Source organism: Pseudogymnoascus verrucosus (genome assembly GCF_001662655.1).
Source record: "Pseudogymnoascus verrucosus strain UAMH 10579 unplaced genomic scaffold scaffold_27, whole genome shotgun sequence".
Taxonomy (NCBI): Eukaryota; Fungi; Ascomycota; class Leotiomycetes; order Thelebolales; family Thelebolaceae; genus Pseudogymnoascus; species Pseudogymnoascus verrucosus.
Genome location: NW_017263678.1, coordinates 44,770 through 58,677, shown reverse-complemented (window position 1 = coordinate 58,677; position 13,908 = coordinate 44,770). Strand labels below are relative to the sequence as shown.

The 13,908-nt window shown below is 49.6% G+C and overlaps 9 protein-coding genes across 9 annotated transcripts; 5 read left to right on the top strand and 4 right to left on the bottom strand.

Moving 5' to 3' along the window:
- Positions 1-15: 15 nt before the first annotated feature.
- On the top strand, positions 16-3,625 carry VE01_06026 (uncharacterized protein; the record flags this gene model as incomplete). The annotated part of the gene is made up of 5 exons (XM_018275482.2): positions 16-737; positions 1,448-1,599; positions 2,322-2,473; positions 2,523-2,680; positions 2,740-3,625. 5 exons carry the CDS (start codon positions 16-18, stop codon positions 3,596-3,598), a joined length of 2,043 nt encoding a protein of 680 aa, XP_018129687.1. The 3' UTR covers positions 3,599-3,625.
- Positions 3,626-4,277: 652 nt separating this feature from the next.
- Positions 4,278-4,975, top strand: VE01_06025 (uncharacterized protein). The gene is made up of 2 exons (XM_018275481.2): positions 4,278-4,721; positions 4,780-4,975. The coding sequence occupies exons 1-2, from the start codon at positions 4,353-4,355 to the stop codon at positions 4,924-4,926; spliced, it is 516 nt and encodes a 171-aa protein (XP_018129684.2). The 5' UTR covers positions 4,278-4,352; the 3' UTR covers positions 4,927-4,975.
- Positions 4,976-5,416: 441 nt separating this feature from the next.
- VE01_06024 (uncharacterized protein) lies at positions 5,417-6,983 on the bottom strand. The gene is made up of 3 exons (XM_018275480.2): positions 6,678-6,983; positions 6,516-6,628; positions 5,417-6,464 (listed from the first exon to the last, which is right to left on the bottom strand). Exons 1-3 carry the CDS (start codon positions 6,702-6,704, stop codon positions 5,564-5,566), a joined length of 1,041 nt encoding a protein of 346 aa, XP_018129685.1. The 5' UTR covers positions 6,705-6,983; the 3' UTR covers positions 5,417-5,563.
- Positions 6,789-8,048, top strand: VE01_06023 (uncharacterized protein). The gene is made up of 3 exons (XM_018275479.2): positions 6,789-7,020; positions 7,079-7,226; positions 7,288-8,048. The coding sequence occupies exons 1-3, from the start codon at positions 6,942-6,944 to the stop codon at positions 7,712-7,714; spliced, it is 654 nt and encodes a 217-aa protein (XP_018129682.1). The 5' UTR covers positions 6,789-6,941; the 3' UTR covers positions 7,715-8,048.
- Positions 7,793-8,911, bottom strand: VE01_06022 (uncharacterized protein). The gene is made up of 3 exons (XM_018275478.2): positions 8,798-8,911; positions 8,541-8,726; positions 7,793-8,492 (listed from the first exon to the last, which is right to left on the bottom strand). Exons 1-3 carry the CDS (start codon positions 8,861-8,863, stop codon positions 7,854-7,856), a joined length of 891 nt encoding a protein of 296 aa, XP_018129683.1. The 5' UTR covers positions 8,864-8,911; the 3' UTR covers positions 7,793-7,853.
- On the top strand, positions 8,637-10,122 carry VE01_06021 (uncharacterized protein). The gene is made up of 4 exons (XM_018275477.2): positions 8,637-8,799; positions 8,869-9,211; positions 9,263-9,879; positions 9,983-10,122. Exons 2-3 carry the CDS (start codon positions 9,139-9,141, stop codon positions 9,703-9,705), a joined length of 516 nt encoding a protein of 171 aa, XP_018129680.1. The 5' UTR covers positions 8,637-8,799; positions 8,869-9,138; the 3' UTR covers positions 9,706-9,879; positions 9,983-10,122.
- Positions 9,888-10,960, bottom strand: VE01_06020 (uncharacterized protein). The gene is made up of 2 exons (XM_018275476.2): positions 10,713-10,960; positions 9,888-10,596 (listed from the first exon to the last, which is right to left on the bottom strand). Exons 1-2 carry the CDS (start codon positions 10,881-10,883, stop codon positions 10,000-10,002), a joined length of 768 nt encoding a protein of 255 aa, XP_018129681.1. The 5' UTR covers positions 10,884-10,960; the 3' UTR covers positions 9,888-9,999.
- A 355-nt stretch (positions 10,961-11,315) lies between these two features.
- On the bottom strand, positions 11,316-12,422 carry VE01_06019 (uncharacterized protein; the record flags this gene model as incomplete). The annotated part of the gene is made up of 1 exon (XM_018275475.1): positions 11,316-12,422. One exon carries the CDS (start codon positions 12,420-12,422, stop codon positions 11,316-11,318), a length of 1,107 nt encoding a protein of 368 aa, XP_018129609.1.
- Positions 12,423-13,191: 769 nt separating this feature from the next.
- On the top strand, positions 13,192-13,695 carry MRP2 (40S ribosomal protein mrp2, mitochondrial; the record flags this gene model as incomplete). The annotated part of the gene is made up of 3 exons (XM_018275474.1): positions 13,192-13,298; positions 13,395-13,566; positions 13,633-13,695. The coding sequence occupies 3 exons, from the start codon at positions 13,192-13,194 to the stop codon at positions 13,693-13,695; spliced, it is 342 nt and encodes a 113-aa protein (XP_018129608.1).
- Between the last annotated feature and the right edge of the window lie 213 nt (positions 13,696-13,908).

Sequence of the window (13,908 nt, the reverse complement as noted above, 5' to 3'; positions counted from 1 at the left end):
TATTCATTAACTACGATGACAACTCAGTGCAACGATGCTCAAAGCCAACATGCCTCTAGTCATTCTACGCCTACAGCTAGTATTGGACAAGAAAGCTTAAAACCCTTGCTGCTTTCAGACGCGAAGCTCCTCCTGAATATCCCGTATCTACAGCATGAAGCTGGCTACGCTGTAAACGCAGAAGGAATGCACCATATCGCCGCCTGCACCTACATGCCGCGCTGCACCGGCCGCATGATCGACTGGTGGTTTGGTTGGATCCACGACACTGCGCAGTATCAGCTCTGGCATCCTAACGACCACGTTTTTTCCGATTGGGAGGGTCCCCGGGACAACAATTCCACGTATATTGGCGGCCATCATTTAGTGCAAGAGTACATCGGCGGGCATTTAGCTAAGCTGAAGATCTCGTTTCGCGACCCTGCCGAGTATTTTGGAGACAGCTGGAAGGAAGATTTCGCTGCTGCAGGCTATGTAACAGCAGTGTGTGGGAGGGTGGGTAATTGGACCCCAGAGACGGGAGAGGTGCTGTATACTGGACATTTGATCCATTTGATTAAGGAGGAGCGGATTGGATGTCGGATGCGCTCGCATTTTTGGCTAGGTGACATAGAGGGAGTTATTGATCCCGCACAGAGGGCGGCGGGAGTGCCAGACTTTTTGCCGAAGGGGTTGTGCCAGCATGCTACTGAGGAAATGGCTATTTTGGCTTCTATCCTTCCCGAATTATATAGCAAGTACTCTAGAAATTAGTAACACAGTCATCTTTTTCTACCACCTTTCATAACCACCACAAACTCTACTACCACTACATGTGTTGCTCTAACACTGCGTTTACCTTATACCGGCCTAATTGTAATCACAAGCACAGAGCAGAAATCTGATGGCCATTTTAATACAGGTATAGGTTGTCACGCCGATGGAGGTGGGAGGTGGATGCAAATGTGTCCCACCTCCCCACCTTCCCCACCTTCCCCACTTCTTCACCTCTTCACCTCTTCACGTTCCCACCTCCCCACCTCCCCACCTCCGTGCTTCCTCACTTTCCACCTCTGACGCTCATGTCCTAGAAATCCCTCCTGATGCCATACGGAGGACTCGTGTATGGAGAATAGCACCTTGCCGAACCCCCCCAGGACATACAGAGACTCACGCCCACCTCTACCTGTATTGTCTTTAAAAGGGGTGCAAGTATAGTGGCTATGGGTCGGAATTCCCATCCTGAAAACATGCTCGGCGCCCCACCTTGCTGCTCCGGATATTTTAACCTGGATCATGTCAGTTTGTGAAGTGTTTGTATATCTAAATGTGCCTCCTTCTAAACCCCTCTCCAAAGCCATTCTGTGGGCTTCAAATCCTTTCCCTTCGCAGCCCTATAAACAATATCGACAATTTTTCTAATAGATACCTTCTGGGGTTTCGAACACACGTCTAACTAACACAAAAGCGGTTTGTGCAAAGACCAGATGGCGCCACACATCGACCACGATTTGGGATCTTTTGCCTCCAATGAACCTATTCCAATTGATGTCCCGGTGCTTATTGTTGGTGGCGGACCTGCAGGCCTCTTACAAGCACATTGTCTATCTCAGCTTGGAGGTACATCTCCCTAGAATGAAGTCGTTGAGCAAGTCTAATCGAGCGCTGCGCTACAGTCAAGTCCCTCGTTATCGAACGATATCCCACACGATTGGCTGCACCTAAGGCGCATGCATTATGCCCTAGATCTCTAGAAGCGTGTCGGCAATTTAGAATTGATGTGAATGAGATACGAAATATTGGTACTAAAAGAGAAGATGCATACTGGGTCAACTTTGTGACTAGTCTCGCGGGTCATCATGTTGGGGACCTTCCATACGAAAGAATGGACGCTGAGGTCCTTGACCATACGCCTACGGTAATACTGCGACGAAGCCTCTGAGAATATCTGCTGATTAAAGGCTATAGATGATACATAACATTCCACAACCAGCCTTTGAAGAGCTGGTCGCGAGCCGACTTTCTAAGGATGGCGTAGAGGTCCGCAAGGGTCATTCTTTTGTTGGATGTAGACAAGTCAGTCTACCCCCATACAATGATTTCACTCTCTCTGTCTCACAGGTCTATTCTTACGCGACAAGTAGGTTCACGATCGAGTCATAACCACGGTGGAGGACCGCAGAGACCGGAAACAATACACGATCTGTTCGACACAAGTCATTGCATGTGATGGCGCCAAAAGCAAAGTTAGAGAGTTTCTAGGCGTCGGCTGCGAGGGAGAATCTTCATGCAAGTCTTTTCTCTACGCTTTGAGTTCATATTTGAATCTGATAAGACAACAGACGACACAATGATGACAATACATTTCAACGCGAATCTTCGCTCAATTGTTGACAAAGTGGGCATGCTTCATTGGATTATGGATCCGGAGGTCTCTGGCTTCATTATCGCATATGATCTTAGTGGAAACCAAGTATTGATCTGCAATTTCGATGTAGGCATGCAATGGCACTCTCTAAGGATAGTTACTAATATTTACGTAGTCTAAGAAGCACCCAGTGGAGAATTGGAACGAAGAACATTGCCGGAAGGTAGTCACTGCCGCAATCGGCAAGTCAATTTTATTCGACATCCTTAGCTGGAGACCATGGATACTTAGCCGCAAGGTTGCCAAGAGCTACCGTGTTGGTAATGTTTTTCTGTACGTCTTTCAACACACCCAGTCTACTCATACTTCTGTGCTAATATTCCAAATATAAGCGCTGGAGATGCTGCCCACTCGTTTCCACCTACAGGCGGTTTGGGGCTCAACTCCGGCCTAGCAGACGTGCACAACCTCGCCTGGAAAATTGCCGCCTATCACCAAGGCTGGGGCGGCGACAGCCTCCTCAGCACGTATCAATACGAGCGGCGCCAAGTCGCACTTGTGAACTCGCAGCAAAGCGTCAAAAACGGCATTAAGATTTTTAATCTGCTCAAATCCCTTGGAACCACCGACGCAGACCTTCAAAGGGCTAAAGAGAACCTCTACCACCGGATATCCGACCCAAAAACAAAAGAGAGCGTCCTTGAAGGTATTGAAAACCAGCGCGAACACTTCGATAACCTCGGTTTGCATATAGGATATGTGTACGGCAGCACCGACATCCCCAGCTGCGCATCAACGTACAGGCCAGCGTTTGCCCCTGGTGCGAGACTTCCGCATGCATGGGTCACCCATATCCCGTCCTCGATTCCGAAACTGCCGCCAATCGACTCCTCATATGTCACAGAACTGCAGCCCGAGGATGTCAGACGCAAAGAGTTTTCAACCCTCGACCTCTGCGCTCTTGATGCTTTTACTCTTATCGTAGACAGCAAATCACTGTTTCGTTGGACTCAAGTAATTGACGGAGTTCTCGCCCAGCTGCCGAGCACACTAAGAATCAACGTCCTAGCTCTTGGCAAGGACTTTCACCTCGTGCCTAGCGCACAAGGTGAGGAATGGGTAGAAGCACTGCAGTTAGAAGACGGCAGTACTGTGCTTATTAGACCCGATCAACACATTTTGCGGACGTTTAAGGGAGAGACGACGACCCAACTAGTTCTAAGTAGTTTAAAGGAGTGTCTAGGCGTTTAATTAGTAGGATTTTTTAATGCATAGTAGTACATAGCACTTATTATAGCCCTTATCTATCCATTATTGTCTATGCAAAGTTTACCTAACTCCTTAGGGTATATAATTAGCAATTATACGCGGCTAAAGGGCTAACAGATGTCGCAGTTTCTGCCTCTGTTTGTAATCTTATAGTATACTGTTATATATATGCCTGCTGGGTTAATTTATCATATGGATTGTACTTTTATTTTATGTACTTTGATAATTTCAGCAGGAATTAAAACAATACATATCTAGCACAATTAAAATTCGCATTACTAAAAATAATATTGGGCACATAGATAGTAGGAGAGGAGTTCAAAGTGCCAGAAGGGTAGCTATCATGGTAGCAGAGGAGTTAGGAAGGGCCTCTTGATGTTAGGGGGTATCATCTATACAGAGGTATAATTAGGACGCTTGTAGGCTAGATGTAGAAGACTAGACAACAGATTTTAGTTTTGGGATTTCAGGAACAGTGTCGTCGGCCCGATAATTCGCTGGTGGCCGATCGTTAATCTTGCAGGTGATGAGATTTTGGGTATTCGGGGATGCATAAAACAGCAACAAGCGCTAGCTGAAAACAGCAGCTCCAACACCACAACCATACTATAAATTGTAGTTTCTAGTATATAATAAATAATGAGGTCATTATCGTACGAACCCCTTTTCTCATATTTTGAGACACTATAACCTCGATTTTCCCCAACAAAACCTATCTTTGAAGGCCAACCTTATAATGCCTGGTTATCGGTTATCATCGCGATATGAACGCAATATCCACTTCGTCAATAGCGAAAATGATGAGCTCGGAGGTGCCTGGCAGGCGGGTTCGCTCACCTGGGCCGAGATGACCCAGCGTATGGAGATCCTCTTTGAACTTCCTACTACAAATTTTGCCCTGTTCCCTTGCCTTGAAGACGGGGACCCTAATGATCCTCTCAGTCACCATGGCCCGCCTATTAAGTTACAGAAGCCGAATATAATCAAGCCTGGCTTCTACGTCCTCCTCAGCCCAGATGGAGAGCCGGTCGACATCCCAGTTAACCCAGAGATGCCTCTGCCCCGCGCTCTATCCCGGCCTCTATCTAGCCCGAATGACCCGCTCGTAAGCTCTGCCATCTTATAATTATGAGTGGACTTCTAACATTGCGTCCTGCAAACAGAGCCTGAAGCTTCGCAACCGGGTACGTGAACGTGATGGCCGATGTGTTATTACAGGCCGAAAAGCGAAAAGCGGAGACTTTTTAGCCCTCGAGGTAGCACATATTTTTCCAGTGGCGCAACTTGAAATGGTATTGTATAGCCACTGATAATCACTATATGTAGGATAGGCACTCTGGCGGATATTTTTATAGTGGGTAGCTGAGGGATGGAAACAGCAGATTACCGACGATGATATTGGAATGTCAGACACGGGGATTAATTCAATCCAAAGCGGGATTCTCCTTGATAGCACTACGCACCAATTCTTTAATATATATGCTATATCGATCAATCCCGATGTATGTGCTCTCTACCCTCTTAACTTTTGGCATTATTTTCAACCCCCCTAACGCGAAATCCAAGGATGATCACAAAGTGGTTTCCTTCGCGAACGAACCTCAATATGAAGGGTTAACTATGTTTCACCGTCCCGATATCCCTGACAAGTACCAGCCATGCAATGCACTTCTCAGGCATCATTTCCGCATGGCCGTGTTGCTCAGTATGAAAGGCAGGATCGGATATCCCGTGTGGGATGAAGATATTCAGGAGGGATGCGACCAAATGGCTGAAATTTCCGAGTCAGACCAGGGAAAACTGCGTTTTGAGACTGTATTGGCTGGGAAGCTAAATCAATTCATAGCCTAATTACTATAGCTATATATATATATATAAGAAAGTCACAATGCCCATCAAATAACCGATTCGCAACAGGGGGAATATAGTAGAAAGTCGTGGATACCATTATGATCTATACTGCTCCGCAAGCAGTGGTTTGAGGCCAGCCAATCCCACCAATACCAACTCTTCCACGCGTAATGAACCTGAATTTGCAAAAGGTAAGCCCTTTGCAACATTAACCGTGTGATCAAACAGGTCAGCAAAGTTGTCCAAATCCAGGCTCCCAAGTTTCGGGTCGTTCTTCGTCAACTCCTCAAAGTTTCCGGCCCCGCCAAACGCAAGAAGAATATGCTGAAACTTTGCATTCGCCGCAGATATGTTCCCAGCATCGTCACCCTCAGAGTCAGACACCAGAATAGAGATATCGTAGCCGCCTTCGTATGGGCAGTCTTCGAATAGAGAGACCAGAGATGGCGACGTGCGAGTTTCATAGCCGAGGTATTGCCCAATCTCCTCGCGTGGTTCGGACGGTGCGACGACTTCCGCTGGAATAGATGTCCTGTCTCCCGACGGGGTTTGCGACGAGAGTTTCACCGTAACCCGCGTACTCTTTGGTATGGGGTCGGGGATGGAGGCTAAGATGCCATTGGGCAACCCGCAGTTGACGAGACGATGGTATGTCCCTTCTTCTTGGGCCTTGAGTGTGACACCTTCGCGGTAAAGTGTGTCGGCGTAAGAGGCGTGGTGGGGGAGAGCCGTAGATTCGGCGGGAAGGGTGGAGATGTGAGCGAGGTCTGGGTGAATTGCCGATTTGCCAGGCTGGAAAAGGCGATCGCGCATATATGGAGGTGTCTCAAGGTAAGAGAGCACGCGGAGGAGAAACGTGGCTGAATCAGTAGAGGCAGCGGTGGAATCGAGTGCGGAGGTTGAGGTCGAGAGGATGATAACCTCGTCGATTCTGAAGGTGGAGATTGCGCGGGCGATTTGAGAAGCGACAATGGAGCGGGATTCTAGGCTCGTGTTCCTGCGAGAAGTCAGTTCAAATCTTTAAAGCTGGTAGAGTAATTGAGCTTACATATCTATGATGTTCCCTGGAATTGCAAGGCTGGTTGTCCAGCTTCGCCCCTTTCCCGGGCCATAAATGGCCGCGTCCTGTGAGCCTTTGGCATCGCCATTGCGATTACGCTTCTGCGTACATATTAGATACATAGTTCAACCATTGGCGATAGGGACCTACCTTGTTATTTAACCCCTCGTGCCCCATGTTGCTTGATTTGCGTAATGAAGGCGGATGGTGGATTTGGTTTCATTGATATATTTCCGGGCGGTGACACCAAAGACGGGCAGAAATTGTCCAACTCTGCGATAAGAAGCTTAGCGCCGATGATCCTGGGCCTTCCTACAACCGCCACATCTCACCACCTTGCCGGTTGCTCTGAGCTTTGAAATCAATAACAGCCTTTCACGATATCTGTACCTGTTAAACAACTTGAAGCCCAAAATGCCTTCAACAGTGAGCATCGGCTCAGCGGCCGAGTTTGCTAGCATCCTCAAGTCATCTAGTGTTGTTATCACTGACTGTAAGCTCTGCCCTCGACCTGCTGCCTGATGTCCTAGATCCCATTCTAATGCGCCCAGTTTACGCCGATTGGTGCGGACCTTGCAAAACCATCTCTCCAGTATTCGAATCACTCTCTACCAAATTCTCAAAGCCTCGCGCCATTACCTTCACCAAAGTCAATGTGGATAATCAACAGGAGATTGCCCAAAAGTATGGAGTCAGCGCGTATGTCTCCCCCCCCCCCCCCACTTCCGCCATACTGTACATTTTACTGACCATGTACCAGAATGCCCACCTTCCTCATCTTCCGCAATGGCTCGGTGATTAAGACCCTCCGTGGCGCTGACCCTCGTGGCCTCACATCCGCTGTCGAGGAGGCCGCTAAGATGGCCGCGCCTGCATCTCCGCTCGCAACACCAGGTCGAACACTGGGCGGAACCCCTCTTCCAGGTCGACCTGCGCAATCGCTGCAGCGCCCTGTATCTTGGGATGTCCGGAATTTTATCAATGCTGTCGTTGCGTTTTTTGGGCTTTACTTCACAAGTCTGTTCTCCTTTGACGCTTATAAGGCCGCTGAGGACAGCGTGTGGAACGTGAATAGCGTTCCACCGGCTGGGGGCCCTGGAGCCTGGGTTAGAGGAAGGAAAGTAGGCGGAAGCGCACCTGCTGCAGGAACCGCTGGTAGAAGGGTAGGCACGCTATCTGACCTATGACAGTCAGACAGAGTGAATGGGTGGGGTTGGCGTCAGCGGCGTTATGTTTGTGGGTGGGATATAATTTAAGATTATTACGTTGTGTTATAGGCACTATCATTTGAACTTCTGAGCATCTTTGCTCGGGCATTATCATTAATCACGCGGTTAAGCGTTCAATCTCCTCCACATCCTCTTCCATGACAACAGCCAGACAGCACCGTGCCATCCCCACCGCATGCTCTAGCGCAGCCAGCTTCGCCATTGCAGCCATCAAATTCGGGTCAGCCGACTCGATCTTCACCTTTTCCTTGACCTTTACCTCAGTCCCATTATAGTTAAAGCGAAGATCCTCCTCGTCATGCTCGGCCCTTTTGGTCAGAAATACCGTCGCGAAGCGACTCCTAATATCTGGAGCCGCATCTGCCGACTCTAAAACCCTTATTGTGAGCACAATACTAGCTTCCTGGATGCTGAAATCCAAGCTGAGGTTATCGGGCAATGGAGGCTGAAAGTGGTTTGCGTCCACAGGTCGTAACCACGATTCACGATCGGCCTGAGCGGCCGCGGTGCCTTTGAGACTAGAATGCGCCTCACCCAAGAGGCCATGTAGGAGGCGGAGTTGAGAAGATATATAGGGAGCCGAGGTGCGGTCACCGGTCCAGCAGGTGATGTCTATACAGTCGAGAGATTGGTTCAGTAGTTCCCGTAGGGACGAGAGGGTCGGGAGGATAAGCGGATGGGTCGCATTGATTGCCAGCTGTGTCGGAGAGTAGTGTCTCAATCTCAAGACGAGGGACTGCGAGAAGGTTAGCGGGGGGTCTCTCAGACAGCAGCACAAACTGACGCCTTTGACGATCATTGTTCCTACACGATTTATATATCCCTTGACGGCCTCGCTACGCACGCTGCTCATAGCCAGGGTAGAGCCTGGCTCTGTAGGCGCTAGGAGAGCCTTGCATTCCTCGAGCGCTTCTTTGAAACCTGCAAGAGTCTCCTGTAGATGGTCGAGCAGCCATGCTAGCTCTCTGGCCTGTGTTGCGTTAATAGGAGCTTTCATTGCGCGTAACCTCAGAGCAAGAGATTGATGGAAATAAAACATACCAGTGAGTCCGATTCAGCCCTTTTAAGCTCATCGGGAGCTATAGGTGGCCATATTGCTGTTGACATGGCAGCCTGCCGGGTGTTCTGTATGGATGGTGAAGCTGGACGACGACCTGTGGAGGTGTCGTCGCTATGACGTTTTGGCAAGGCGGTAGGATTTCTGCCATATTTTAGTGTCGTCAACTTCATCAATAACGGAACGGTTCCACTCTATGATTTGACTGAGAATCGCAAAGATAAAGAACAGCACAAGACGTTATAATAGTCTTTAATTTGCCTACTTATGATCCATAGCGATCGCAAAGGCCATCCAAGGATATTATAAGTGTTAAATCGCGGCAATGGGGAAGGAGGCTGCTGCAACGACAAAAAGCGCAAAACCAGAGCACCCCAAACTCCCTCGTCTCCCAAAAGGTAAACGCGCAGCCATTTAAGTCATTACATATACTAATCTGCTATTTTCAGGAGCGCAAATTACCAAGCGACCCTTAATACACCCTGCCATTGCGCCTCCGCGAACCGGCTCCCGCGTCCAGAAAGTCGTCTACCTCCGCTCAAATACCCCGTTTATCAGCGCCGTGAAGCGTGTGCGGGGCTATCTCAAAGAAATCGACAATCGATCGATGGGAACGATTGACCTGTCGAATTCTTCTCTCTCAGACCGAGACCTTATCGCATCCGCAGGCAAGGGACGGGATGGACAACAGGAAGAAGTCGTCGTCAAAGCTACCGGACGGGCTATCGAGAAGGCGTTGAATGTTGCGTTATATTTCCAAAAGCAGGACGACTGCAGGGCGGTTCTGCGGACGGGAGAAGTTGGCGCTGTGGATGACATTGAGATTGACGGAGAGGAGAGTGCTAGGGTTAGGAAGGCTTCCGTTTTGGAGGTGGGAATCACGTTGATATGACCGCATTGAGGCGTAGCCATTATTTTACTGCCCAGGAATGGGCGGATATAAGCCTTGGGTTGATAAATCACCAGGGTCGCAATGAAACCGGCATCAGAAGCAGGACAGAATGTATGGGCTGGCGGGTCACAGCTCCTTCCTGGTGTTGAAATGGCACAGCATGCGGAGAGACTGGTAAGTTATCCCCATTCTATTGTATGGATGGTTTGGCTATGATACTTTATCCAAACACGTCTATTTCGCTGTTCTAATCAACATGGCTGACACCTAGTACCAGGCAGACCTGTCCTGCGCCTATACCACCGCCTTCTCCATATACACGCTCGGAATGCACCAGGCCTGACCGTCTGGCCTCTTCAGACAATACCCACTGGTTGAATTGAACTCCTCAATCTCCTTAATAACCTTGTACCCGAGCCTCTGATACCAGCCTTGGGGGTCAAATTTCATAAGTAAACCCCCCGTCGAGTAATAATCAAACTTCTCTCGCCACTCCTTCTTCTCGTCGCCAATGATGAGCCTCCGATCCCACGTGTCGAGCGTGATGACTTTGGCGCCGAGAACGCTAGCAGCCATGTGCTCAGCCGTCCTCATCGTTGTATTGCCGAGGCCCCCGCCCTGGATGGCCTTGGAGATGTAGAAGGCTGACAGGTGGAAGCGATGGTTTGCTGGATCGGCTAAGAGGGCAGTTGGCTCCGGTGTGGAGGCTACAGTGTCTACACTGATGTGGCCTACAGGCATGAAAGGTACCAGCGAACGCGAGGAGGAAGAATCTCGAGGGCGGCCGCCGACGGCTACGGCTGAGTCTTCAAGGGGAGTGGTCTCGTCTGGCTGAGTGGCGACATGTTTGGAAATCCGATCGGCCGTTTGTGGATCGGAAGGGTCGAGGACCTGAAATATGTCAGTAGCTGAGACAATTATACGAAGTCAGAGATCAAAGTTAGAACTAGAGAGCTGGATGAATCGTGAAGACACGCAATATATTATCACGTGATAGTAAAACTTACAACCCAGTGAAGAGACATAGACCCATCTCTCTGGCAGATGCGCCACTTCTCAATCTTATCGGCCTTCCATCCACAGGCTACACGCTGTATGTAGAGCCTGTCGATGTGCTCTTGCGACTCAGGGTCCCAGGGGATGAGGGTAATCTTTTGTTGTGCGGGTTTGTCAGCCATGCCAAGTGATATGTTTTGCTGCCGAAATTATAAAGTTCTGTATTATATAATATTTTTGTGCGGATGTTACAAATGTGTTGTTGAGGATAAAAACCGTCGGCTGGGAAGTCTTCAAGTATGTATATATCTGATTTTTAGGCTAGATCGGCGTTATGACTCGTTATACTACCCGTCTGACAGCCTCTCTCGTAAACACTAAGCTGAGGCACCATCAGCATAGACGGGGTCTGTGGTTGTCTATGCCCGATTCGGAAAAGCATGGTTGACCGCCCCGCGATCCAGATTTACAAATATACCAGAACCCCGCCAGCGGCTCAAAAGGATTCGCCAATTCGACAGCAACATTCTTGGTACGTGGATTAGGAAGGTGAGAAGGGTGCCTGTAAATGTAAGGGCGTATAGTAATCATTAACTCTTCCACTTATTACCCCATCATTTCCTCCTCACACCAAATATAACAAGGACACGATATGTTATCGCAGCAAACATATCAGAGAGCCACCCGCTCCACCCACGAGCCGCCTCGAGCACATTCAGCAGCTTGATCAACCTCGCACAGAACGCCTCCACGACCTCAAAGTCGTCCACGAATACCTCACGTACTGCCACTTCCATTCCCTCCTTGTCCTCTTGCGGCACGACTTCCCATTCATTATCGGCTCTGACCTTAACCTTCGGCCCGATCATCAAGGCGCGCCCGGAAATCCTCGTATCTGCCATGAAGCGCGTGCCGGCGTCTATCACATCCTCAGGCGTAGCTATGGGGTTGCCAGCGAGTAGGACGCGGGCGCCGGCCTGGAGAAGAGGCGTGCTGACGAAGTAAGGGAGGACGATATTGACACGGAGGCCGCCCATGAAGGCAGTTGTTCTCAACGACTTGAACAAACCGAGGACGCCGTGTTTTGAGGCATTATACTGCGTTAACCCTGGGATAGTAACCAAGGAAGCGATAGACCCGATGAGGAGCAGATGCCGGTCAGGCCTGTTTGCTGAGGGCTGTGCTTTGTGGTCTGCTACATCAGAGTTTGGGTTCCGCTTCAAGAAGAAGAGGGCGAGATGGACGGTGTATGTGACACCGATCAGGTTCACCTCGAGGCACTTCATATCTGGTGGAGGGGGACTGTCTGCGTCGAGACCCTGAGGATCCCAGAATGGCGTGCCGTGGTACCCATTTATTCCGGCGTTTGCGACCACGCTGTCTATCCCACCGGTTGGGCTGAGCTTGAGTGCCTGATGGAAGAAGTCCACCTGCGATTGCCATATTGTGACATCGCAGTGGATATAGTGATGGTTTTTATTGCCTGTCGAAGCCCGAATCTCCTCGACAAGTGATATCCCCTTTTTGTCGTTGATATCCCCAATGATGACATTTGCGCCGTGTGATGCCCACTTCCTGAAGAAATGCTCGCCGAACCCTGATGCACCACCAGTAATCAGAATTGTCTTGCCAGACACCCAGTCAGGGTCGTAAGGCTGAGACAGGTCGATTGGTGGTGACTGCCGAGTCAAATCTACCACATTTCTTGACCTATCAAACATTTTGCAGTTATGCTCTGAGAGATTTTAGCTGCCGTATTTCTTCGGTTTGTCAATTGTGCGCTTCGGGGACTGAATGCTTCTACTTGAAGTATAATTGCTGTAAACACCGTGTTATGTGCCAATATTCCGACTATTGGGCGCCACGATAAGTAGAACTGTGTGATTGGGGTGAACGAGTTGCAGGAATTGTTCTTATTGTAGTACAAGGTATGACTGTATCAGGCTCTAGGACGCTCAACACTCAGAATAGCCTTGGAGAAGGCCAGGCGCGAATACGCCTCAAATCAGCAAACTCGTGGCCGCAAAAGCCACTGAGGCGCGGCCCACCAACTGAATTTCCTCGTTGGGACTCAACGGGCCGACGACCTCTTTTGACGCGTATGAGGGTTGTCACTGAGTACTCGCGGCCCGCATGTACGACGCTTCACAAGGTCACATTTTGGATATGGGTGTGCATATATATTGAGTGATATAGGTTAAATACAGATCAGACGAAACTTAACTTTAGCACATGCCACTTCAATAATCCATATTTTTATATCTCCAGTGCGTACTTGTATTACCTAGTCTAGTATTCGTGAGGAAAGCGCAAAGTATCATAAACCCCCGCGGCACATTGCCCAATAAAAATGCTTGGCGAGGCTCTGACGCTTGGCGCCGCGCGCTGATCACCAAAAAATACCGGGGCACCTACCTTCACCTCAACGACGACGACGACGACGACACCTCCTCCCTCACCGTCATCCTCATCACCCCCACCACCGCCATCATGTCCATGTTCCGCTCCAAGAAGCTCGACCTCGGCTGCTTCATCAACATCAAGGTCATCCGGGACCACACCAAGCGCAAGGTCTTCGCCGAGAACGAGACGCAGAGGTACGGACCACGCCCACTCCTTCTCCTCACCGCGATCGAAAGACAGTAATATGGATGGATGATTGGACCCAGCAGCTGACAATTGGCGCCTTACAGACAAGCCCTCCGCTACATCATCCGCAACACTACGCTCCCCGGCCGCATGCGCGCCCAAGCACAGCTCGAGCTCTCCCAGATGCACTGTTACACGCGCCCTACGCAGATTCGAAACCGCTGTATTGAGGGAGGAAAGGGACGGGGTGTCTTGAGGGCCTTTAAGATGTCGAGGGTATGTGTTTTTTGGTGCCATTGGTGGTGGTGAGGAGATGGGATGCTGACTTTGTGCGCGTTATAGTACGTCTTCCGTATGCACGCACTTCGGGGCGATGTTCCGGGGGTGAAGAAGGCGAGTTGGTAGATTGAATTGGGGGAGAAAGAGGGGGTGGGATATCTGGTTGGAGGACGATCAGTTGTATATCAATGTGTGTATATATGTATGCATTTGGGGGGAGGCGTTAAAAGACGGACATGTATGAATAAAATTTCAATCAAGAGTGGAATTTCCTGGAGGTAGCTGTTTTGCTCCCATGGAAGTGCGTCTTTGGCTGTTCTTTTGTGTGTTGGTTTTGCA

What these genes read in the sequence shown, in the direction of transcription:
- VE01_06025 (XM_018275481.2), top strand. Translation starts at nt 4,353, where the DNA reads ATGCCTGGTTATCGGTTATCATCGCGATATGAACGCAATATCCACTTC. An exon ending in CTAGCCCGAATGACCCGCTC is followed by an intron (nt 4,722 to 4,779) that starts GTAAGCTCTGCC and finishes TCCTGCAAACAG; the next exon opens with AGCCTGAAGCTTCGCAACCG.
- VE01_06024 (XM_018275480.2), bottom strand. Translation starts at nt 6,704, where the DNA reads ATGGGGCACGAGGGGTTAAATAACAAG. An exon ending in ACGAGGGGTTAAATAACAAG is followed by an intron (nt 6,629 to 6,677) that starts GTAGGTCCCTAT and finishes ATATGTACGCAG; the next exon opens with AAGCGTAATCGCAATGGCGA. An exon ending in CCAGGGAACATCATAGATAT is followed by an intron (nt 6,465 to 6,515) that starts GTAAGCTCAATT and finishes GACTTCTCGCAG; the next exon opens with GAACACGAGCCTAGAATCCC.
- VE01_06023 (XM_018275479.2), top strand. Translation starts at nt 6,942, where the DNA reads ATGCCTTCAACAGTGAGCATCGGCTCAGCGGCCGAGTTTGCTAGCATC. An exon ending in TAGTGTTGTTATCACTGACT is followed by an intron (nt 7,021 to 7,078) that starts GTAAGCTCTGCC and finishes TAATGCGCCCAG; the next exon opens with TTTACGCCGATTGGTGCGGA. An exon ending in CAAAAGTATGGAGTCAGCGC is followed by an intron (nt 7,227 to 7,287) that starts GTATGTCTCCCC and finishes ACCATGTACCAG; the next exon opens with AATGCCCACCTTCCTCATCT.
- VE01_06022 (XM_018275478.2), bottom strand. Translation starts at nt 8,863, where the DNA reads ATGTCAACAGCAATATGGCCACCTATAGCTCCCGATGAGCTTAAAAGG. An exon ending in GGGCTGAATCGGACTCACTG is followed by an intron (nt 8,727 to 8,797) that starts GTATGTTTTATT and finishes AACGCAACACAG; the next exon opens with GCCAGAGAGCTAGCATGGCT. An exon ending in GAACAATGATCGTCAAAGGC is followed by an intron (nt 8,493 to 8,540) that starts GTCAGTTTGTGC and finishes ACCTTCTCGCAG; the next exon opens with TCCCTCGTCTTGAGATTGAG.
- VE01_06021 (XM_018275477.2), top strand. Translation starts at nt 9,139, where the DNA reads ATGGGGAAGGAGGCTGCTGCAACGACAAAAAGCGCAAAACCAGAGCAC. An exon ending in ACTCCCTCGTCTCCCAAAAG is followed by an intron (nt 9,212 to 9,262) that starts GTAAACGCGCAG and finishes TGCTATTTTCAG; the next exon opens with GAGCGCAAATTACCAAGCGA.
- VE01_06020 (XM_018275476.2), bottom strand. Translation starts at nt 10,883, where the DNA reads ATGGCTGACAAACCCGCACAACAAAAGATTACCCTCATCCCCTGGGAC. An exon ending in CTATGTCTCTTCACTGGGTT is followed by an intron (nt 10,597 to 10,712) that starts GTAAGTTTTACT and finishes GACATATTTCAG; the next exon opens with GTCCTCGACCCTTCCGATCC.